The sequence below is a fragment of the Gallus gallus genome, chromosome 2 (assembly GCF_016699485.2).
Source record: "Gallus gallus isolate bGalGal1 chromosome 2, bGalGal1.mat.broiler.GRCg7b, whole genome shotgun sequence".
NCBI classification, from domain to species: Eukaryota; Metazoa; Chordata; class Aves; order Galliformes; family Phasianidae; genus Gallus; species Gallus gallus.
The window spans coordinates 18,509,529-18,534,615 of NC_052533.1; the positions used below are offsets into that span (position 1 = coordinate 18,509,529).

General features: G+C 36.4%; 1 protein-coding gene across 3 annotated transcripts in view; it reads right to left on the reverse strand.

The window, feature by feature from the left end:
• PLXDC2 (plexin domain containing 2) overlaps nt 1-25,087 on the reverse strand; it is a 234,730-nt gene that overhangs the window by 77,808 nt on the left and 131,835 nt on the right. For all 3 annotated transcript variants that reach the window (XM_418613.8, XM_046938254.1, XM_040691787.2), the window contains 2 exons: nt 24,884-25,030; nt 21,069-21,138 (listed from right to left, as the gene is read on the reverse strand). In XM_418613.8, the coding sequence (XP_418613.3) occupies nt 21,069-21,138; nt 24,884-25,030 (217 nt within the window). The remainder of the gene's footprint in view (nt 1-21,068; nt 21,139-24,883; nt 25,031-25,087) is intronic.

The following is a 25,087-nucleotide window of genomic DNA, read 5'->3' on the forward strand; positions in this document are numbered from 1 at the left end:
CTGCTTTTTCTTATATCAAGCTTTTCTTTTATTATATCGCTAAGGAACATGCAATTTTAAGCAACCCATTCCTGGAGCTTTAGTTTGTTTGGAAAGGGACTTTACTCAATGTGACATCCTATATCCTCCCTTCATCTGAGCAGTCTACCACATTTGCAGTCTTTTTTTATTTCATTACTGCCGCATAATGAAGCCTCTACTACATATAGTAATGTAAATGACACCTCTTTTGCAGTAGCAGGAACTCACACAAGGAACATCTTTTCAACTGCAATTAAATGGAATCCAGTCAGACTGTGTTGAGATGTAAATAGATTACTAAGCTAAACTTTTTTGATAAAGAACTCTACAATCAACGCCATCTCAAAAAAATAAAAATAAAAATAAAAAAAAAATCAGAAGAACTCAACAGGAAATTTTTACAAGTACAAAAGCATTTTTTTTCTTTCTTGAAGAAAACTAAAAAGTCACTCTTTTTAACTTCTGGGGGTTTTTAATTCCACAGATTTAATTTTTTTTAGTCTTTCTAATCCTGCTATTGGAAGAGCACGCACTGCTATACATCAACTATGTGCTATATGTGCTATGTGCTACACATAGAATCAATGGAATGAGATTCATTAAAGTATATAGTTAGGTATAATACAGTATTTTATTTCCAGATGTTTTTTGCTCTGTTTTCATAAAATTAGCTGATGAAAGTTATCACAACATTTGTTAATTGCAAGAAAATGCCAAAAGTGGAGGAAAAGGTTTGTGAGATTCCTCCTCTCACAGTTGGATGCAGCTCTTCCTTGAAATTCTATAATAACAAGAGTCTGTAGCTAGATTCATAGTGTGCCATTTACACTGAAATTTGATCTAAAGCATCTGTTTTTTATTGCTGATAAAAAGTCACAGGTCACAGTCAGCACAATGAAAATAAAGTAATTGATTTGGCCCATTTTATGATTATTTGACATAGATGAGAATTAACATGATTTGGGAAATGGCACTGGTTGAAGCTCAAACATTACGTTTTCTTTTCATTCTTTTTACAAGGGTATACTGGGGGCTAGTCAGCTGTAAAGGTCTTCAGAAAAGCACCCAAGTGTGTTCTTGGACATGAAGTTGAACATGAGCCAGCAGTGTGACCTTGTGGTCAAAAAGGCTAATGATATGCTTGCTGCTTGATGGGTTGCATTTGGAATAGTGCTATTAGCAGTTTGAGGGAGGTGGTGATTCTTCCTTCCCCTCTTCTCATTCCTGATGTGACACATCTGGAGTGCTGTATCTAGCTCTGGACTCTCTAATATAAGACAGAGAGCTACTGGAGTGAGTCCAATGAAGGGTCACTGACATAATTAAGTCACTGGAGCAAATTTTATATGAAGAAAGGCTGAGGGAGCTGAGAATGTTCAGCCTGGAGAAGAGAAGGCTAATGGAGAATCACATCAGTGTATATAAATATGTGAAGGAAGGCTGTAAAGAACCTCTCTGATTCTGAGATTCATTTACAATTAGAAATCATCTCTACTATGACTGAATAAAAGAGAATGCGTGCAAGGCCAGTATATGTATATGTATTTTGATATATTCATTAATATTCAAAGTAATAAGAAGTTCTGCATAGAAAAAAAACAATTCTGTAAATGAGCATTTCATGAGATATCTTTCTAAACTCAGTAGCTCAATGAGATCAAGGTGATGTGTTAGGAAACAGAACATTTAATGGAGACCAAAGTCATTAAAACACTAGCATACCTGCTAAACTAATCTAGTCATGGTTCTTTGTATTTACTGTCATACTATTGAAACTGTTATCACCTGCCCCATGGGGCAGAACAATTTCATTCTTAAATTGTACTGTTGGAGAAACTAGAGTTATAGAATAGGGCAATCTTACAGGATGAAGTTAGAGTCATCCATGAATAAAATTAAGTGGCTGGCTGAATTACACAAACTGTCTGCAGTTTGCTGATAACTATACTGTTTTCCTACTACTTCAAACTTTACCTGGAGGTGAGGCACTGTTCAGATCACACCACAACTCATTTATCGATTTTCTGCTGTGTTGCCATGGAAACTTTTCTTTCATAAAATGCACATCGCATTACAAATTCATACATACACTGCATTCATTTTGTTGATGGGTTAGAGGGGGAGTCAAATCCAAATGCTCCTTCGTTTTAATCATCCAGTTAACTGATAATGCACTAAGTTATTATTCTCATAGCTATTTATTTTCTCAACTTTCTTACAAGTTTGAGAAGGTATCCATAGATATCAATCAAGCTCTTACACTGAGATTCTTTCACTCAGTGTCTCCATGAAATTTTTCTACTCACTCGCCCATTACACGGGTATTTTGTTTCTTCCTCAGGTTACTACTGTGATATCACTAGGTTGGAACCTACTTATAGGTGTAACACAAAATAATTTTTTAGGCCAGAGATTTTAATTCACCAATCATCTTGAACAGATGAAAGGAAAATTGTTTCATGAAGTTACTTTTGGTTTCATGGAATCAATCAGTAAAGCAGTCAAGCCTTAATTCTTTCTGTGGTAAGGACTAGTCAGCATAACTGGTCAAAATAATTGGTCAGAATAACTGGAATAAATGGAAGTAGTTCATTCTGTTCTTTTTAAGAAGATCCAAACAAATAACCTGAACATTGCCACATTTAAGAAAAAGCTTTGAGCAGTTATTTTCAACTGTAATTTTATTTGAGGATTGTGTAACAACTGATTAAGATGAAAATAGTGAATTGCTCTAATAGCATAAAAATGAATTTGTTGGTAAAGAAGTCCATGGCATCTTACAAAATTAAGTGGAACAAAAAGTACAGAATTGTAATGCATCTTGTTCCCCATGTCTGTGATCAGCCTTGCTTGACTGAGTCTACAAGAGCTTTTACTCTTTGACTACAGGTGAACCTGAAGGTCAGATGAATATTTATGAAGCAGGGATGCCTACAAGCACTCCACAGTTTGCTTATTCCACAATGCTAAATTCATTTTCCTGTATTAGTCAAACTTTTTTTGTTCCTGTCTTCGGCATATTCCGTGGTTTTACCTCTCTAATATTGCTTGAAAGTTAAAATATCTAATCTCAAATTTTATTGCAACTCTGATATCGATTTTAAATTTAAAATTTACCTCTACACTTCATGTATTTTAAATACATCAAAGGAATAAATATATTTTAGGCAAGGCTCACTTATCATCCTTCTGCTTTAAGTACACAGCTGGATATAGTGATCTCTGAAAGTCCTTCTTGATCTGAAGTGTTCAAAGATTCTACGATCATTTACATGGCTGGCCTGTGCAGTCCACAGTGAGAGGTTCAGTCTTTTTTTGCGAAGCTTACCATAAGTCGGTCATAAACAGCACTGTTCTGCCAACGAGCAGCTTTCAGTCTCAGGTAATGATGAGACACAATAGGAGGATAAGGCTAAACTTCGTCACAGATTGATTCCAGTCTTGCTGAAGTCAATAACAAATCTACAGATTTTGAGGAGATAATATTGACCTTTCAGATATAAAGTTCTCTTTCAACCATTTTAAAAGCTTGAGAATATACTGAAATATGGGCAGAAATGGTCTGTAGAATGGCAGCATTCTTAAATAAAGACAGTATACAGTAGCCAAAATAACAGCAAGAAGACAATGAAAAGACTAGAGACAATAAGATGGGAAGCAAATCAATCTGAAGCTCTAAGACAGTCAACAGACCAGAAAGAATTGATATAACCAGAGATAAATGAAATAAAATAAAAAATACATTCATTGATTCATCTGTTTGAAATTGAAGTTCAATATATGTTGTGAAAAAAATGATAGATAGAACACAAATACAAGCCTGAGATAGCCCTGTCAGGTTAAATACAACAGACAAAATATGAAAAGCTGATGATTTCATCATTGTCCTTTGCTCTTACCTTCATATAGCAAAAAAGACTAAACTTCCAGGATGATGTAAATGAAAATCTCCAGGAAAAATCAACAAAGAACAAAATCAGAAGTATAGCCACAACGAAAATTCAATATTATCAGAGGAAGAAGGATAGAAAGAAAACAATGTTTCGTAAGAAAATCCAGATTTTTTTATCATCATTTTATGGCACATAGCAATATAGTAAAATGACCCTAATCCCTGCCAAGTTACATAATGTCTCAAGCTCTTAAAGATGGATTTATATAGCTGACTACCATGGCTTTACATCAATTAAACCCAGTAATTTATATTTTTCATAATTCCAGTGTCATGTAAATAAACGTATGAAAATGAATGTGTTACTTTTTCCCTTCTTTTTTCTTCTCTAACATATATTTACCCACATCAAAAAAAAAAATGCGTCAATTTATAGACTTTCTGAGGCCACATAAAAGCACATTCCAAAACTGTCCTGAGTACAGAATTTCTATAAACTATGTCTGGACATAGAGTGTCTTACCAAATTAGTTTTTTCCTCTTTCCCCATGCTGTGGTTTAACTTGTCTGGTAGCTAAGTACCATACAATTGCTTGTTCACCCCTCTCACCTCCCAGTGGGAAGAGGAAAAAAAAATAAAATAGTAATGATAATAATAATAATTTTATATATATATATATATATATATACACATATATACATACATATATATATTTATACATGCAAAATAACAGATGCACAATACAATTGCTCACCACCTCCCAACTGCTGCCCAGCCAGTCTCTAAGCAGTGGCTGCTCCTTACAACTTTTCAAGTTTTTTCACATGACACCACGTAGTACAGAATATCCCTCTGGGCAGTTCAGGTCAGCTGTCCTGGTTCTGTCCCCTCACAGCTTCTTGTGCCTTCAGACCCTCGCTAAAAGGGCAGCATGAGAAGCTGAGAAACTGAAAGGTCCTTGGCTCTGCACAGCACAACTCATCAACAACTAAAACAACCATTTTTTTATCAACACTGTTTTTCTCTTAAAACCAAAACTTACCATCATACCAGACCCTATGAAGAAAATCAACTCTACCACATCTAAAACCAGGACATCCAAAAAGAATGTCCATTCAATACTAAGGACAAGCAGCCTTTTAAGGACACACTAGACTCATCTAGGTCACCACCTTTTGGAATTGTGAAAACATCTCAATTTTCTTGGAGCTAACCTGAGTGATGCTAGCTTGGTGGGCTGGGGCTTTTCTCCTCACCTCCAGGAATGAGGCCCCACCAATTTGTACAGTTTTCTGCTATTCTCAGACTCATTTAATTACAATAAAATGTGAGACAAAAGAATTCCTAATACTTACACATGCAGAAACATCCTGAGGACAAAACGTCATTTAACTGACCTTTTGATCACTGAGTAAAAATTATAATATTACTAATTTCACTGTTCCAGTTGTGTGGACTTTATGGATGTTAAAGAGAGAGCCACAGAAGTATAAAGAAAAAAAAAAAAAAGAAAAGAAAAAAAAGAAAAGAGAATGCCACACAGACTGAAAGAACAAAGTTAGACTGTCTGAAGTAAAAATATTAACAAGAGTATTAGTCTGCCACAGAAAATAATGAGATGACAAGATCTCTGTAAACCTATTCAAAATGAGCTCTCATTTCCACTACACCTTACATTCTGTTTTCATTGAAGTTTATCCTAGTATACTGTTATCTTTGGAGACCACCTGTCTCACAGTGCTATCCACTGAATATACTTTCAGTGCCTGCTGGCTTAAAGGACAAGTTGACTGCTTGCTAAACATCATCTATTTTTCGGCACAGTCCCAGTTTTACATTAATATACCGAGGTGACAAAGTTATTTGCCATATTATCAAAATGCATTAATTAATTGTTACAACACAACCATCATTCTACAGAATTGCAGTAGATTAATTAATTAATTAATACAATTAATGGACACATCAGAAAGTTATGCATTAGTGCCAACATGCTGGTAAGGTGCCTACAAACACTGCTGTTTGTTCTTGCAGTAGTCAGGCTTCCAACAAATGGAGGTGAGGCAGCTGACTGCTGAGGGTGATGCTGAAGAACAGACAAATGGGAAGTCAGGATGTTCCCATTGAAAAGTCACATACTATACCCTCTGATCATCTAACTACCCATCATACAGAGGGGTATAGCACACACAGGCAGAGAACTAACCTCAGAATTTTCTCAAAGTTGAGCCATACCTTGCTAATGCCAAAAATCTATTAGCATGGAGTAGTAGCTCCGTATTTTAGAATTCATATCCTTTTAAAAGTTTGCAGTGTTCTAAAAGGATCATTTTCCCAAAAAGAACATTATACAGATAAAACAGGAAAAATGTTTTAATGTGTCTCATAGGTGCCTATGATTACAAAAAGAAAAAAAAAAAAGGGTCTCTATTGAATGAGCAACTTCATACAGTACACATCAAGGAGATCTAACCTCGCAAGCATCTGTGGAAGGACAAAAGCTATCATTTGTCCTCAGTTTCAGCAATCAATTTCACCAAAAGAAGCAAAAGTGAAGAGCTGTCTCCTTTGGGCAGCTTTCTATGGCCTACAGCATGGCAAGCACAGCAGACACTGTGACCCACGAGGAGCAGCAAGTCAATAAAGGTGATTACATTTCATTGTATAAGACATTATCCAGAAACAAAACTAAGAAAAAAACTGACCTGAATGTGGCATCCTTGTAATACGAACAGAAGGTAAAAACACAAATATATGGATGTATTAGAAAAAAATTAAAATTTATAAATAGGAAGCACTAAATATTTAGTTTTTAAACATTCACACATTCACATAATCACAGTTAATGGAGCTGACCTTTAATATCTAAACTGATGGTCAAAATCACTAAATTTATAACAAAAAAAAATGTCAACACAGAAATAGTTTAGAACCTTCCTGAGTTTGCCTAGCCAGTAGTATAGTTTTGCCTGGAAGATAAATACCTTCAACACGTGTGAAAGAAAAACAATGCCGTATGAGATTCAATACAAATGTGATTCTTCCAATTTCCTCACTCTTAATAAGAACTTAACAAGAATATATGACAGAAGTAGGTTAGCTTCCTGCCAATAAAACATACACATAAAACTCCAGTCTGCAAACTGACAACTACGAGTTTTAAAATATACTAAGGATAAAAAGTACTTCACATATATTTTTCTACCTTTTTGTTTATGTAGACAAAGTACATAATTTACCATAGTAAATGCACATTTCAAATGTACATAATTAAACCTACTGGAAGAATTGATAACTGTACTGCTGTAACTTATAATTGATAAACTTTTTAAGATGTACATTTATAGATAGACATTATACTTGTGCTCTGTTTCAGTTTCCAGCAAAACTGTGTCTTCTCAATAAGCAACAGTGATGATAAACTCCATATAGTTAGCCTCTCAAACAATGAAATGACTCCAACAACTTATTTCCGCAGTGCTTGATAAGATATACTTGAGGTATTTTTTAGCTAGGTTAAAATCACTGATACACCTCATAAATGTTCCTTTCCTCCTCCAGGAAAACAGGTGCAAAAATATATCTATAAAAATTGGAATAATTATACTTTCCAGTTTGAGAACTAGGACAAGATTTTAAAACACTACAAATTCTCAGAAGTACCACAGGTCACAAGTAGTTCTACCAAAACTTTTCAGTACATCTTGAGTGAATACATTTGAATTACTGCCAAACCTTATTTGACATTTTTACAGCTGAGTGTACAACTTTCTCATCTCTGTATTATCAGAAGCCCATGTTTATACTAGAAGTTGGACTTAGTAACTAAAATGGTCATAAAAGCTACAGCTTTTATGGAACAGTTGTAGAAACTCTGAAGTTTTCCTTAAAGAGAGATTTTTGTGCATCTGATTGAGCTGCTGGCTGGATGTTCAAGGGCAGTGCATCTCCTCCAACTTAAAAAGTGGCTTTTCTTTCGTGTTACTGTTTAAAAGAAGCCAGGAAATTAGTAGAACAGCTAAGAAAACATAACATGTTTTGAAGAAGGTCTGAAGAATTTTTCCTGAAAATATGGACATAGACTTTTTTGAGGGAGGAGAGTCACATAATTACTGACATAACTGCAGGCTGACACTTTTAACAATTTACAGCTCACAGCTGCTAAGGTGAAGGAAATGAAGTAGTAGCAGCAGGTAGGAATGCATTATTTGGAAAAAGTAGCAGGTGCACATTTCACATAATTGCTGCGTATGTTAAGGAGGCCCTAAAGTCTCCAGGTCTAACAGAACACCACTTGTGAATAAAATCTGACTCATGGTTTAAGAACATAATTTTGATCCCAAAATATTGGTTGCAATTCATTTTGTGAGGCAGGTAGAAATTAGGATATAGAAATCTGAAAAGAAAAAAAAAAAAAAAAAAAAATCTTAAAATATAATATGTATAATGTCTTTTAATCATAAAGCACAGAAAACTACTTCAAAGAAGCAAGTTCTGTATTTTAATGCATAGGACTGAAAGAGGTGGAATTAAGAGTCATAGTGAATGCTCCCGAGATAATATTACTCTTTTATGCTTCATGCCTCCCCCACATAAGGTAAGGAATGAAAGCAGAACAAAAACTGCAGTTAAAAAAAAAAAGACTTATAGAAATTTACTTTTATTGCACAATTAAGCCACTGCTAAATAACACCTTGAAAACACCTTGAAACACCTTGCTTTATTTGGCTTCACTGCATCTTCCCATTGAGATATATGAAATCCCACATCTACTGCCATTCAGCTCATGCTATAACAATTACCAAGGTAGCACAATCCTGTTAATAAACTCTTATATTAATAAGAATTTATTTCTTTGATGAAACAATAGGATAATGCCAGAGTTATTTTTAGCAAGCCAATAAAGTCCTTTGATTCTTAGAACAACCAACATTTAAGTGTTCTCCAACAGCCTTTAGACTCAGACTACTCTCAGACATGCAGGCCCATCCCAGACTACCACATATAGAAGCCTGAAATTAAAAACAACCATTTCTACTTTAGCAAATAGCTACAGAAGTACTTTTCAAGGTAACTGGCCACTCAGAGGTCATGATTTGGTTTTACAAGATCTGGTTTTCTTTTTTCAGGTTGGTTAATAGAGTTATAGGCTATATGTCAGCTGGAACAGATTTTGTAGTATTGCTATACTACTACGGCTCAGGTTAAAACACTTCTAACAGGAAATGCAGGGCAGACCCTTTCTACTACCTTATGCCAGTGCTGTCTCTGGAAAACAGAAGAAAGCTTCAAATCTGCTAGCACTTGAAGGAGATACACTGTTGGGCGTACACCCTTGGTTATTCATCCCTTACTTTTTAATAGCTAGGATTAGGACTTGTCAGTAAGTCAGAGCAGGAACTTTTAGTGATTCTGGATATCTTATTTCCTGGAAACGTGCAAGAAAAGCATGGCCACAAGCAGCTTTAGGAGACTGGACCAGGAGCCTATTTGCACATCACAACCAAAGAGAAGAAGTCATATATGAAATTATTACTATAATATGGGCCTAGTGGTAATAGACCTGAAATAAAAGCTCTGTTTGAGTAGTCCTATCAATGCTCAGAAACATGAAGAAGCTGTTCGAAGTAAGTGGAAATAAAATACATGAAAACAATGGCTTACTTTTGAGGTCAGCATTCTACAAAAACAATACTCCACTTTCTAAACCTTCAAATGTTCATGACAGTCTTATCATGAAATCAACACTTTAGCACAGAATTAATCTATTAGCTGATCATAGGTGTTTCTTCTCCCCTGCTTATATCTGGAAACATCTCAGGAGCAAGCATACGCAGGAGGAAGCTTGAAGGCTGGGCATGTCACTCAGTCAAAAGACTGATAGGAGGAAAGGGTGTGAATGGAGTCAAGGCAAAAATTGTGAGAAGTGAGGGAAGAAATTTAGATCCCAATTTAGGTCCCAGGTCAAAACTGACAAAGATCCAAGGTAACCTATTTCAAAGCCCTTTGTTTCAGACAACAGGCTGATATCAATCTGACAATTTGCAATGGTAATGAATTTAGCAAGGACTGGCTCAACAAAAGGTTGTTGCCCAGAAAGAGATTGTATTATAATGAAGAAGCTGGCAAAGGACAAGTAATTTTTCATAATGTGACTCAGACAGTAGTTGCATACAGTATTTTAAATGTAGAGTAGCAATTGGCTTTTCTTAATTCTCTCCAGGAGCCAAAAAGGACAGTCATCACATCCACAATGCAGTACCATCAAGATACTAGAAGAAAAAGTATTCCCAATACTGCCTGTTCCTAGTGAAATTATAAGTGTAGACATTTCCTCTGACATTAACAGATCCCAAATAGGGAAATTAGAATACTTTATGTGAAGTAATAAGCATAAAAAGGCTTACATGGTTTGATTCATGTTCTTTTCATGCTCTCCAGCAGTCTTCAGAAACACAGATAGGAAATGGAAATTATGGGTAATCAGTAACTTTGGATACAAAGCAGATGCTTAATAACAAGGAAGAGAAATTGCATTTATTTTTTAATAAGGCTACTGGTAGCGCGTAAAACTAGGTGACAAAACAGCCTCTTAATGTGGGGCCATGCTACCACTAGGATGGTTCCAGTCTTTTTTGTTGATGTCTTCTTATGGCTCCCCCAGAATATTTCCTGCCTTCTCCTCAGCAAGGATTGGCACCGGGTCCCTACGGGCTGCTCTGGAACCATTTTAGGACACTATTTGTTTTGCTAAATGTATTTCTCCAGCAGTGATTTCAGTATTCATTTTTAAATCCTTCACTGATTTTAATTAAGCCTCCCTACGCTTTCAAACTTTTATTTAAGACAACAAGAAGCTGATTTACTGCACAGCAAACAGATCCTCCTCACTTCTGCTACAATTGCTTTGGACATACTGCCAATGGCCCAACGATTTAGTAAGCTTGAAACAACAACAACAAAAAAAGAGGTACAAAAAAAAAAAAAAAAACTTATCTTCCAAGATATTCTAAGTTGGAAACTAGGGCTTTGTTTCAAGGATTTAATTTTGTAATTCCTTCCCCTTATTAATTAAATAAAAGAACTTAGATTCTCTGAATGAGAAATAAAGCCAAACGGCTTCACGAGTCAGACAAACCAGTCAATGCAGAAATCCATAGAATTCACCATAAATATAAGGAAATACAGAAATTTCATCATCATGTTAGGATTCAGAACATAAATCTATTGCAGGTACAGATAGACAAAGGAGACAAAGCCCCCTGGTTGTTGTGAGCTACTAGCATTGTTATATGGTGCTATGGTACCTGTCAGTAGTAGCATCAAATAACATACATGATTTCACACTCAAAGTCTTAATCTTCCATTTACAGAAGCCTGTATGGAGGTCTACAACACATTCCTCTGAGAGACAAAAGTTAAGAGCCTTCACTCTAATGCACGTGGGACCAACACACTGGAAAGCTTGTGACAGATCTTTGCATTTAATTGCTATTATTAGGAACTGAGCTCTCTCAAAACAAATCTTATTTAAGAGGACCAAGAACCAAGCTTTAGTCAAAGCTCCACATTAACTTTTTGGAAAAGGATAGCTACAAATTTTAACTGGATAGAATTCAAAATAACGTTCCACCTCTTACTAACTATTGCAATTTAGAGTAATCCTTATATGAAATAAGTTATTTTGATTACAAGCTGCATATTCAACACATTTCCCAGCCCAACTGGTCTCTAACTCATCCATGCTTTGAAAGATCTCATTTGAATAAATACTTTAAATGTTTGAGACCAACTGCCAGCATATATGTAATTATTTACTTTGACTTTATGAAGTAGACATATAGAAGTAATATTTTATGATACTTAGTTTTATGGACTGAGCACACTTAATGAGGTCCAAGGCTTCCACAGTAAGATATTATTTACTCCAATACTTGAAAGGAGCTTACAAACAGGAGGGGAACTGAATTTTTACACCACCTGATAGTGATAGGACAAGCTTTAAACTAAAAGCAGGAAGATTTAGGTTAGATGTTAGGAATAGATTTTTTACTCAGAGAGTGGTGAGGCACTGAAATTGATTGCTTAGGTAGGTTGCTGATGCCCCAACTCAGGAGACACTCAAGGCCAGATTGGACAGCACCCTGGGCAATCTGATCTGGTGGCTGGATACCCTGCAAATTGCAGGCAGGTTGGAACTACCCCTCAAACCAAATCCATTCTATGATTCGAATGCAACACTATCATAGCAAGAAAAGGCCTGTTTTGGTGGTACCTAGCAACAACGCAAGGGGCAATGGACAAAAACTGAAACACAGGAAGCACCATCTGAGCATGAGGAAAAAAAAACTATCTGTACTTTGAGGGTGACAGAGCACTGGAGCAGGCTGCCCAGGGAGGTTGTGAAGTCTCCTTCTTTGGAGATATTCAAAATCTGCCTGGACATTTTCCTGTGTAACCTACTGTAGGTTACTGTGTACTGTAGGGAACCTGTTTTAGTAGGGGAGGTTGGACTAGAGATTCCTTCTACCCCCTACACTTCTGTGATTTTCTATTCTTTATAAGAAATTTTCTCCTCTAATTAGAAATCAAATATCTCATCCACTGTTCTCATGAGATTTCGATTTGTTTGTTTTGTTTTGGAAATAATTTTTTGTTTTTGTAAATGACTTTTCCACTGGGGTTTGCAGTGTTCAATTATTCCATCTTATACATTAAGAATAGGATATAAAAGAGCTATAAGGGTAGAAAATACAAAATAAAACCACATTAAACTTCATGAGGCTGGATATGCACAGTAGATTTTACAAAGTCTGTTGGATCTGCAGCATAAATGAAGTTTACTTTTTAAACTCATACAACAAACCAAATAAACACTATATTTTGTGGGAGATGCAGGAATAAAGACTTGTCATGCATTAAAACTTTTTACTGTAGTATAAAAACACAATGTTATTGAATCTTTGCAACGCTACTAATAAGACAACATAAGATATGGCTACTATAAATCCACTCTTTATTGTAGAATTTTATCTTAGACACAGCGAATACCTAACAATTCCCTACTGTTCAGCTGGCTGTCCTGTAGGCTGTTTACCCTAACATGAAGCTATTCAAGTTATTATTATCTGATCTGCAAAATTATTTAAGTATTTGACATTCCATGTGGACAAATGTGTTGGTTAATTATCTGTCATTCTCTGAAACAGAGCCTCGTGGACAAATACAAATGTAGTCATTTTAAGTCTTGTTACCACTTCTGTGTAACTACTTCCAATAAACTTCACAGCCCAAATCTGGCAAATGCTTTGTATGTCAAGTTCAGAGTGATGTCAAAGCATATGGATTTTTTTTTTCTGCCCCCAAGCTTATTATCTTTGCCCTAAGTGTTTCTGGTCTTATTTGTACAGAGGAAGCATAAGGGCAGGTGCAGAAATAGTTTTAAGAGTTTGCTGATAGAAAGCAAGACAAAGCAGTTTCCAGGGGAAGCTAGTAGAAAGGTGGCCCCTTACAGAAAGGGGAAAGGTAGTTCCAAAAGGGACACTTAGTCACAAGAGCGAAAGACAAAGGAAGCTGTACAGGGAGGAAAAAATATTAACAGCTGCATCGTAATACAATACTTCAGAAAAAGACAGGATGTAAGGAGGTAAAAAGTGCAATTGTATGAGTGGATCTCTGCCAGTCAACAGGCAACTTTCCACAGCCCTTCAGAGCAAGCTGCCTGCTGGTGATGACAAGTATGATTCCCTGCAACAGACATAGGGTAGTCAGAGTCACTGATTTTGGCCAGAAACACTGTGATATATACCCAGCTTTATATCACCCTTGCCATTTAACAGCTGTCACCCATAGGTTGAGTTTTGTTATCAAATTGCTCTTCATTAAGGGTGAACACATTTCCTGGAGGCTCCTTTGTTGAAGAGATCAGAGCAGAACAACCAGAAATTTCTGCCAGACTCTAATAACATGCTCCACTCAGTACAGTGATACTCTCTACATCTTCTAGCACACCACCCAGGAAGACAGATTTCCCTCCTGCTCAGAGCTATTGCTCAGGGGGACAAAACAAAAAGATGGAGCTTGGGCAGTGCAACCTCAGTCTTTTTTCCTATTTCTGCAGCACAGATATCCTTTTTCCATTTTCTTACTCCCTGAAAATAAAGTGTTGCAAAACATGATACAAAATTACATTATAATTCCCTGTAGTTTGGCCATTATTTTTCATAGCATTCCTCCTGGGGTGTCTAGGAAAAGAACAGTTAAACATGAATGCCATTACCTTGTTTACACACTCCCTGTCCAAAAGAATCTTCATAACATATCAAAATTACACATTTAAGCAGCTAACTAGCTAGTTAACTCAAGTTTTTCCCTCTGTTGTTACAAATCATATACACACTTCTGAACAGTCTGATACTGGAATAAACATGAGCCTTTCTCATGAGAATAAAAGATGACTATGAATCTGTTGCTCCAGCTGGTGAGTTGTTGAGAGACTGCACTCAGGTGCCTTGCAGTGGCTCAGTGATGCAAGCTCTGATAACAGCAGGTTTCAGGGGAGAATGGATTTCAATATTTTCAGTGTCTGTGAGGTCACTTTGGGTCAGTAGCAGGTAAAACGTCTTCAGTTTTGATGAAAGGCTGAGCAGTGTCATCTTATATGCACAAAGATCCCCCTCTTTAATAAATACAAATATTTTTAAAGCCATAATCTGACTTTAGGCATGACCATACAAAGAATTCTTGATTTCAGTTTTAGAAAATTGCTAATATTTATTTGATCACAGTGAGATTTAATACTATAATTTCATTTTGTCCAATAATCCTGCCGCTATTAATGGTAGTATTAATGCTTATTTCAAATAATGTCAAGGCCTACTGCTTCAGGATGTTCCTCCATCAAAGGCTCATTTATCAAACCTTAGTATTGTTGTTATTTTATTGGCAACTTTTCCCAACATAGTCTTTACAAATTTAACTGCTTGCTCCAGCTTCATCAGGGCTACATGAGAACGAATCCCCATTCTCAGGGGAACTCCCTACAAGATGACTAGGAGTTGTTGCCTCAAAAACCTCAGGCTGGAATAGCTGACTGCTCTGCTGAAATGCATCAAGGCTTTGGGTCTGCTGGATACCCTGGAAGTGTCTGACAAGATGTCTAGTTTCCAGATCTCTGAGCAGTAAGCTACAGAAATGAGGAAATATATGGTTGGCTTATAAAAGACCCATCTCTACTCTACTTCAAAACACACTGCACATGTTTTTTGCTCCTGCTGCTGTAACTCCGCATCAGTCCCCTATCATCCTTAGCTATGTTTATTTAATACATACTGTATATTATAGGTATCCCTGGCCATATCAAACATCTGAAATATTTTCAGGGCTATTTCAATTGCCTACAACATGCCTCTTTATCTATCTTTGTTTCAGTACTTGGCAAGCTTTCTAAAAGAACTTACTTGTCGCAATTCCTACATCAAATGCCTGCCTATGCAGAACACTTTGAATAATATTTTTCTCTGCAATAACTTTGAATTGTTTGTGTTTCATATTTTTTCCTGAAATTTGAATTTGTATTTGTGTTTGTGCATTTGCTATTGCATGGGTTAGGTGGACAGTTTTGAGGCTGTCTTCATGCTAGCTGGTAAAATGACTCAACTGTTAATTAACCCAGCTTAATACATTCAAAATGTAAACACCTACATCTGAGCTCCTCACCTCAGACTGTCCTTGTAGCATCATATACATACACACACATAAGTTGCTCTGAAAGTAATGCCTCCTGTTTCCATGGAAACTACAACAGACACTAAGAGCTCAATAACACTATTTTTCAAAGTCATCACCAACATTAGCTGTGCATTTTTGCCAGCCATGAACAAGAGCCCATATGCTACATTCATAAATATCTGCATCAGTGGAGGTGCCCAATGGTTGCTGTTGTTACACTTGAAATGCACCAACCCCCACTATGCTCACATCCAGTGATTAGTTTTCAGAAGCATCAACAAGTGTCAATGGGTGCGATTTTTTTCCACATGGAGGAATTCAATTCCACACTTTTGCTTCAAATGTACTCCAAGGTCAGATGCCGTTTTGTCACAATGCTCCCCTGCTACCATCCATCACACGGCAAAAAAATGTAATGGAAAATTGTCAGGAAGGTTCAATCTCTACAGCCATACCACCAACACCTACCTCTGAAGTTGTGGGGGCAACATAATAAATAGGAGGCATTAATTTCAGAGCGGCCCTTTCATACAGACACACACATACACACACACATATATGAGAGAGAGAGAGTAAACAAAACTGAGAGAATTGGTCACAGGATGTAACTCAACCAACCTACTTGAAGTGTCTGCCTTCAGTATTCATAGACTACTGACTATATTGGTTATGTCTTTCCTGGCTGTACATTAGTTTAGGTTGATAAACATGGGTGTAGAAGTCAATACAGCTAGATGATTTGTTACCTTTGTATATGATCTATTCATTTGACTTGTAAATTTGTCTGCAGGCTACGACATAGCTCATGGCAAAGTTATTTCAGACTCTATGCACTTTAAGTGTTCCTTCCACAACTATCTGTGATCAACCCATCATCAATCAGCTAAACTTTCATAAGACGATAACCGTGTCGCTTAGCCCTTTTGCTTACTTTCACTAAATAGTAATCAACTGTATTTCTGTTAATGTTTACTTCCTGATAGAACATGTTTTATAAGTTTATTTCATCTCATTCAGTTCATGGGATTCCTGGCTTCTTAATACACTGCTGCAACTCCAACAGTGGACCTCTCACTTATTCTGTCCTCTGACCATTAAAAAGCCTCTCATCATATACCTTCACATACCAGAGCAAACTAAGTTTCAATGTTTCACTGCCCTTTTAACTTGGAAATTAGTAGTTACTTGGCCAAGTTAAGGTTGAGTGGAAAAATTAACTCAAGAATTCAGGATTTAGCTCACAAATCTATTTTCTATTTTTAGTTTGCTGAAAGTAATTACACTTAAAATTTTAGGAACTCATGTTCAAGGAGTAACAATTTCTTTCAATTCATTTTGATAACAATATCATAATTAACTGAAATGAATTTGCTAGAGAACCATTCATCCATGCAAACAGTAATAATCAGCATGTTAATACTTGCACTGACTTCTATTTTGCAAAACTCATTTTGTTTGGGAATAAAATGTGACAGATGGATCAAAGCAAACAATTTAAGTGTCAAAAATTTCATGTCATGACAGAATTGTATGGATCTAGAAAAGCTCCCTGAGGACAGAGAAAATTTAGCAGAAATAGCTTTGGAAATCTTAAGGAAACAAACAAACAAACAACAACAACAACAAAACTAAAACCACAACAGAACAAGCTGATAGCTATTTATGAGAAAAACTGATTCTTAGGTAATTACTGTGGTAATTACCACAACTTTCTTTTTAATGACAAATCCACTATTGCCTTTCCATTGTTACAAATGAAAATCACAAGAGAACAAGAAGATGCTTTAAAAACAGAGTCTATGAAAACCTGGGGAGATGTCCACATCCCAAGGAACCACAAATCACTAATTACATTAATAACAATACTACCAACTGTCTTAACTTCTAGTTATGAATTAAATAGTCCTGCTAAAGATATGCTGAGGACAACAGTGAATGGAGCAGTCAAATTAATTATTTTTAATCCCTGTTATAAGTAACTATTCATTAAACAGAAAAAAAGTTGAGTATACAACTCAACAATTTCAAAGTCATCTTAAGCAACTTGGAAACTACACTGCAATGCAACCTACGTGAAGAATTGAAGAAACCATTTCTATTGTGTCAGGGATTTAACGCGCCAATGTCCTCAATTTTCCTCTTAACAAGGTTATTTAATTCATGGCTGGAGGTAAAAACAGTTTGAAGTGTTATCATTAACATAATTAATCCCATCCCGTTCTCCAAGAAGTGCACATCTGTCATGTGGGAATCCTGTACATGTTAACTTTGTCACTCTTTTTATTCCATAATAACCTCTGAAGGTCTTTCAAAACTCTGATACTAGAAATGCCACTGTAAAAATGTTAGCTACTAAGAAATAGTAGACAATACAGTATAAAAAGCACTTGCAGCCTATCCTTACCATTTACTGTTAAGGTACAGTGGACTGGAGAGGTGGGAAAACAAAAATCCCATGATGTTCAACAAGGAGAAATGCACAGTCTTGTACCTAGACAGGAACAACGCCAGGCACCAGCACTTGTTGGTGGGCATCCAGCTGGAAAGTGGCTCTGCAGAAAAGCACCTGGGGACCCTGGTGGACATTAAGCTGAATGTGAGTCAGCAAAATGCTGTCACCTTTACGAAGGCTAACAGTACTCTTGACTGCATTAGCCAAAAGCCAGCCAAGAAAGCCAGGTCAAGAGATGTGATACCTCTCCTCAACTCTGTTGCTGAGGCTGACCCTGAGTATTGTCTTCAGTTCTGGGCATCCCAATACAAGGAGACATGGACATACTCGAGTGTGCCTTACATAAGGCCACCACGATGATCAAGGGAGCACATTTCCAATCAGGAGAGGTGGAGAAAATTGGACTGGAGGAGTCTCAGGGATCTAATCAATGCATATAAATACCTGAAGGGAGGGTGCAAAGAGGATAGAGCCAGGCTCCAATGCTGCCCAGTGCCAGGACAAGAGGCAATGGGCACAAACTGGAACACAGGAGGTTCTGTCAGTAAATATCAGGAAGTACTTCTGTACTGTGAAGGTGCCTGAACATGGGTTGCCCAGAGGGGTTGTGGAGTCTTCTCCTTGAAGATCTTGCAAAGTCACCTGGACATGGGCCTGAGCGACCTGCTCTGGGTGTCTGCTTGAGCAGGGGTTGGAACAGATAGACCCCAGAGATCCTTTCCCACCTGAGCCATTCTGTGACTGTGATATAAAACATGCTGAATCACCAATAACTTACTGTAACAAAAATTTCAAATAGAACAAAAGCAGAACATTTATCAGAGAGTTTTGACTGAAGTAGATCTTTCTTTTCACTAAAGTTTCTTCAAAGTCTTAAAGTTGCCTAAATTGCATCCTGTTGTGAATTGACAGGATGACTTACAGTTACTGAGCTTTATCAAGATAATATTCTTAAAGAGATCATTGATTAGTTCTCACTTTTGCATGCTTAATTCTGAGTGTGAAAATCATGAGTGACACATGAGGAACAGAAGTATCTCTGAGCTAATGTCAACGGCCTTTACTAAAGGGACTGATGTTGAAGTCCCATTTAGGATGACAATAATTCATAATCTATTCACTGCAGTACTGTCGCTCTTAGTAGAAGCAGAGAAAAACAAAAAGAGTTCCATTAACTTTAATAGCAACAGAAAAGAGTGTTTCAAACTTCACTTAATCTCATATGCCTGCAAGTATTTATTTATTTATTTATTTATTTATTTTGAAATGCTCTACACTAAAAGGGAAAACTTTCCTCACAAATTACTATTACACATATCTGCTTGGGAGCTTCATTTTACTCCCAGGTCTTTGGGAGCAGTTGGTAGAGTCTGATGAATGTAGCATTTTAATGACACAAGTGGTAAAGATTCAGGACTTCTATTAAAAGTTAACATCAAGAATAGAAAACTTACTTGAAGAAGACTAAACTTTAAATGCTTCCATGAATCAATTTCAGCAGTAAGAATTAGGGGACATTTACAGAATGAACACTGTTCCTACTGCTTTAGCTGTGCAGCATCCATCCACTGCATTCTTTCAGATCACAATAAACACAAAAAACAGGATATGGAACTACGTGTCAGTGATCAAGTGCCAAAACATAAGAAGAGTAGAATGGTAATCAGGCAGTCCCCAACATTACAATCAGTTGTTTATAGCTCATCTGATCTATCTCAGCATCAAGACCATTGCTGGCCAAGAAGAAAAGACCTTGATGCTGAAGTCAGCCTATAATTCTGCATCCTTTTTTTTTTTTTCCTTCCTTTTCTTTATTTTTAAATTATTTTGACTGCAAATTGATCATTAAATATTGGACTTCTTTCAACTCTGTTCACCTCTTCTATTCTTCTACTTTAGTAGCAAAATTGGAGACCTTAACATGGAGCATCAGTCAGCAACCTGCACTCCTCCTACTCTTGTTGAAGCTCTGGTTTCCACCCCCACTCTGAAATCTGTAGGTGTACCTTTCCTGCTCAGAGCTCCAATAACACATGGTTGGTTACGCACAACATCAGAAGGAGAAACCTTAACCAGGGACTAGGCAGGATTAGTTCTGGCAACAGGAACTTCTATATTTGTTTCTTGTTCTGTTGTACCTCTCAGCAGAGCTCCACCAGCTAGAATTTGTGAACCTGCTGAACATGTTAGAGACGAGAGGATGCTGCAATTCCCTGCAACACTTCCCTCTGCCTCTCTTTTTTTCCACCTTCTGATCCTTACTACTCTATTTGCGTATTTGACTTCTTCCATACTATTTTATTTTCCTCTGGTCTCCTCTTCCATCTCTATACTCCTTCAAGGAGTATGAGCAGGAGGGGAATTGTGTTAAGAAGATGCTAAGGCTATCCCAACAACAGGAGATCTGCACAAACAGCAGCCAGCGGTAGTGGAAGGCAGGACCCCAACCATGAGACATCAGTGGTGCACAGAGCTACAGGACTTGGAGGTTGGGCTGCATCATACCTCTTACCTACTATGGTACTGCAGTAGACACTATACAGCACCACAGTAACACCAACAACAAGCTTGTCTGGTAAGGGACAAGCTACATACTTCTGTCAGCATTTCTCATTATCAGATAGAAAATCCTCTGTCCTCATGCAGTCCAAATGCACTAAGTTTTCCCTCCTTGTCTTGGCTCCAGCACTATCTCTACAAGTGCAAATGCTCCAGACATAAACATACAACTGGAATACTTAAATAGAAAACCATTAATACCATAAAGTCTTCTACTGAGAAGGTTTTATAACAGTTAAACTTGAGCAGCTTGAGTTTTTCCATTATAGTGATATTTTACTATTTTCTTCTTCTGGAAAACAAGAAATAAATGCTGCAGTTTCTCTTCACATGTGGGAGAAAAAGGGGATTTTAAATAGCTGCAAGAAACTCTTCTCAAATTACTCAAAGTAAATGGTTAGAAAGCCACTTACCCCCAGTTGCCACTGTAATTTCTCGTAGAAAATGGCCATAAAATGGAAAATCAAAGGACAGATTCACTCTCTGAAAGGAACAACACCAGAAAATAAAATCGATATTGCGCAGAAAACAAAATGAAGAGTCCTCCACTTCAAATACCTGTTGCAATCATTGCTTTTTATTTTTTACTGAAGCCTCATTACTCTAAATTTGAAATTGCCAACAGCTAACTAGGAACAATTCTGGCACTTAAAAGCCTAAAAACAGTGAACATTCATAACTGAAGATTTTAGGAAATAAAACACATCTCAAACAGACATTATAACTACTTTTTAAGAATGAAATTAAGAAAGATTTGATGATTTAAAAAAAGTTCTTTAAACCTCTTTGCTAAGAAGAGCCATCATTATTTAAGTTTTACAGCATGTCTGATCCCTTTGCCAGCAGGTGGTTTACTCCTCAGCCATGTGCTCCTCCAGATTCAGATGCTCTCCCTGACCCCCTGCTGCTACCAGGTTACTTATCTGATGAAAAGTGGAAAGCTGTTTCTTCAAACTCAACTGACACCACTTCCCAGACCTTTTGCTTACTAACAAGGACCTGAAATTTATAAAGAAACAACAGTACTAGCAAACTTATTGCAAAATAAAAAAAAAAAAAGGGGGGGGGGGGGGAGGGGGGACGACTTCATTTCTCTGTCAGTCTATCCTATACCAGCTGACATCACAGCAGAGAACTGTAATTTAGAGATTTGGAGAACCAATTTCTCCCCACCTAAGGTCTTCTTAAAGTACCATTCAAATTCACACTTATTTTCCCTCTCTGCTTTCTCCTTTCTCATCTATTCCACTGCTCTCCCAAAGCTTGTTAACTGCTGTGCCCACACAATTATCACTTGGTGTTCTACCTGCCTCAACTCTGAGCATATCAGTAGACCTGGCAGAAAGAACTGCTGAAATTCCAGTAAGGTCTTTTCATGGCTTAAATAATATATCCCATAGAAAGATACCACTTGCATAATGGCCTGCGGCTCTTTACTATTTGGCATTTAAAAGGAGTTACTACAGAACAAAATGTTGTGAAGAAGCATTGTTGACTGTCCTTCACCCCTAAGCTTTGATGTCTCCACTTAAGAAAGGGAAAGGGTTGATAAATTATTAAAATTGAAAAAAAAAACACAACAAAAAACCAAACCAAAACCAACAACTTCTATCTTGGATTGTTGTGTTTTTTTGTTTATTTGTTTGTTTTAAATACTAATTGAGTATTTATTATCATGGGAAGGGTTATATTTACATCTACCAGAAACATTTACAGAATTATTTAGTAAGAAATTAACAGCTGAAGATTTACAGCAACTTTAAATCAGATAGATTTTCTTTCCACTTAAGTGGAAGATAGTATTTTGACAAGATTAGCTTCTTTTTTTAAAATAAGAATACAGAATTCACTTGCATTGTGTTAATTGGAATGAGTAGGTTTTAATGACATCTTTTGTATGTATGTAAACATATATACGTAACCAAACTTTTAATCGCAATGGTATACACAAAAGAAAACTTATAAAAAAATTTTAAATTGTCACATTTTGAAGTTTTCATTGCTGGGAAGTTGTATGCTATGTTCATGTATGCTATGTTCATGTATGCGTTTCACTCAGATTATGTCCTTGCTTTACCTCACATTATTTCCATTATTTCCACTGTTAAAAATGTTAATTTTCTGACCAGAACTTCTCTCTATCTTTTAAACAGTATTATCCCTTTTCTTCTATTAGCATTAACTTTCTGAATAACACAATAAACATTAAAATGCTTTTAAGGGGGCACAGGTGTCTTTCACAGTCCTCTAAATTGCTGTAATAAAGATATTAGTATAATGATAATGTTTGTAATAGAGAAAGACTTGATCCTATGCCCACTCGAGTCAGATATAGATCTTCCATTGACTTCAATCAAAAAGTAATGCCCTAAATTCTAACAACGTAATAGGTACTTGGTATAGACAATTAAATTATGTAATAGCGTATTAAAGAACTAACAAGATTTGAGGAATATTTTAAAGATTAATATTTAACAGCTAGTTGCTATAGGGAGAGTATATCAAAGCCCTCCTGCTCAGGAGTCTGAGCTGCCAGGCTCCCCTCTACCACGCTCCACATCAATCCCACATCCAGTCCAGAAGCATTACTTCATTTTAAACCTCTTGAACAATAATTGATCAAAATATCCTTCTTGGAATTAACATTTTGAAGCAAGGAATCTAGCGAACCAACTGGAAAAAAAGTGCTTAGAAGGAGAGTGTGGAAAGAGTTATCTTCACTAATTATTGAAACAGGTTAAAATTTCTCAATGGAATTTCACTAATATTTAGGTCCCAGGGCTGATAATATATATATATTTAAGCTTATACAGGTATTTTTTAACTCCTGTATTGGTTTTGCATGTTTCCATTCTCTCCCTCAACACAGAGTACTATAATCCCAGGTGACAAAAGCAAGGTTTCGGGATACTTTTTGGTACCCTTCCCTGTTCACTCACCCCCCATTAAAAACAAACCGTCTTAAGAAAATAGCTGACATAGTGTTTTATTAAATCTACTCCAAAGATACATAACTGCCTAAGCCCTCTGCATTTGTATTATCCCTGGCTTCTTCCAGTCTTTCAGACTGCGAGGACATTATTTTATGATTTGGGCCCTGTGTTAGACAGATGCTACCCTAGTCTGCTTTTTTGTATCCAGAATTAAATACCGGGGTATTTCTTCTTGCTGTCACTTACTTTCCACTGAGACAGTCACCTGGCTGGTGTCAAAGAGATAACAGATAAACGGAGTGAAAAGAGGAATTTAACTTGACTTTTTCTCAGCTTTGAAACTGTTAAACACCACTACATCTCGAAACAAACTAACAGGCAAACAAACAAACAAAAAAACAACCCCCAAAGCAGCAACAAATAAACAACAAAAAAAGAAAAACAACAAACTGTACAACTTTCAAGTAAAGCATTAGCTTGATTTTTTTTTTTTTCAAACTGGGAAAACCCAACAAATTTTCATTGTATGTTGGTGAATAGATGAAACAAGAACATAATAAACCACATTATGAATTGTAACTTTCTACATTTAATTCACACATTATTGGCTGTTCTATGTACGCTGTTCTAGCTGTAGGTCTAATCTGCAAAAATAACTTGTAAACCATACTGCATTCAGTTACATATGGAAGCCAATTAATTATTTTCATACCCATTTTACCATGATTGAAATAAATTAAACAAGATTGCTATTTACACTCTTTATTTTATTTATTTGTTATTGGCATGGAAATGTGATCACATGTATCACTTCTGTTTCTATCTGTCATACAAATGATTTTTATCAATTCTCACAATAGAAAAAGTTAGTGTAACACTTCATACAAAATGGAAGTGTAAACACAATTACAGTCAATGGAAGATGTGAAGTTTCAGCAATTTAATTCTCAGCCCAGTTCTGCCTCTAATGAAATTAATAGTAACATTTCCTCCGACTTCAGCAATGTAACTAGTTTACTGATAGATAGTTTGAGATCTAACCTTAAAAACAGAACACACACATATATATATAATATACATATATCTTAAAGACATTTCTGAAGGACTGTTACATCAAGTACAAAAATATAACTTGAAATCTTTTGATAGCAACACTGTCAGAATTTTAAATCTTAGCTAAAATTCAAAGATGAAGCTCTGAACAGGAATATTTTGATACTTAGAACTGTTTTATCACTCACAGTTGAAAAACATCCATGTCAGTCAAAAAAAAAAAAAAAAGTATAACAACTTACTGCTGCTTGTCGATGGGTATTGGAGAGGATCCCATGAATCTTTACTTTATCTTTCTCCATTTGGTCTATATTGACCCATAAATCCCGGCTGGTAGAATCATATGGGCCATATGTCCTTGAAGTATAATAATTATGATCTGTGTCCTCCTAAAAGGAGAGGGAGGAGAACACAGCAAACAGAGATTAGAATGGAAGATGCATCTG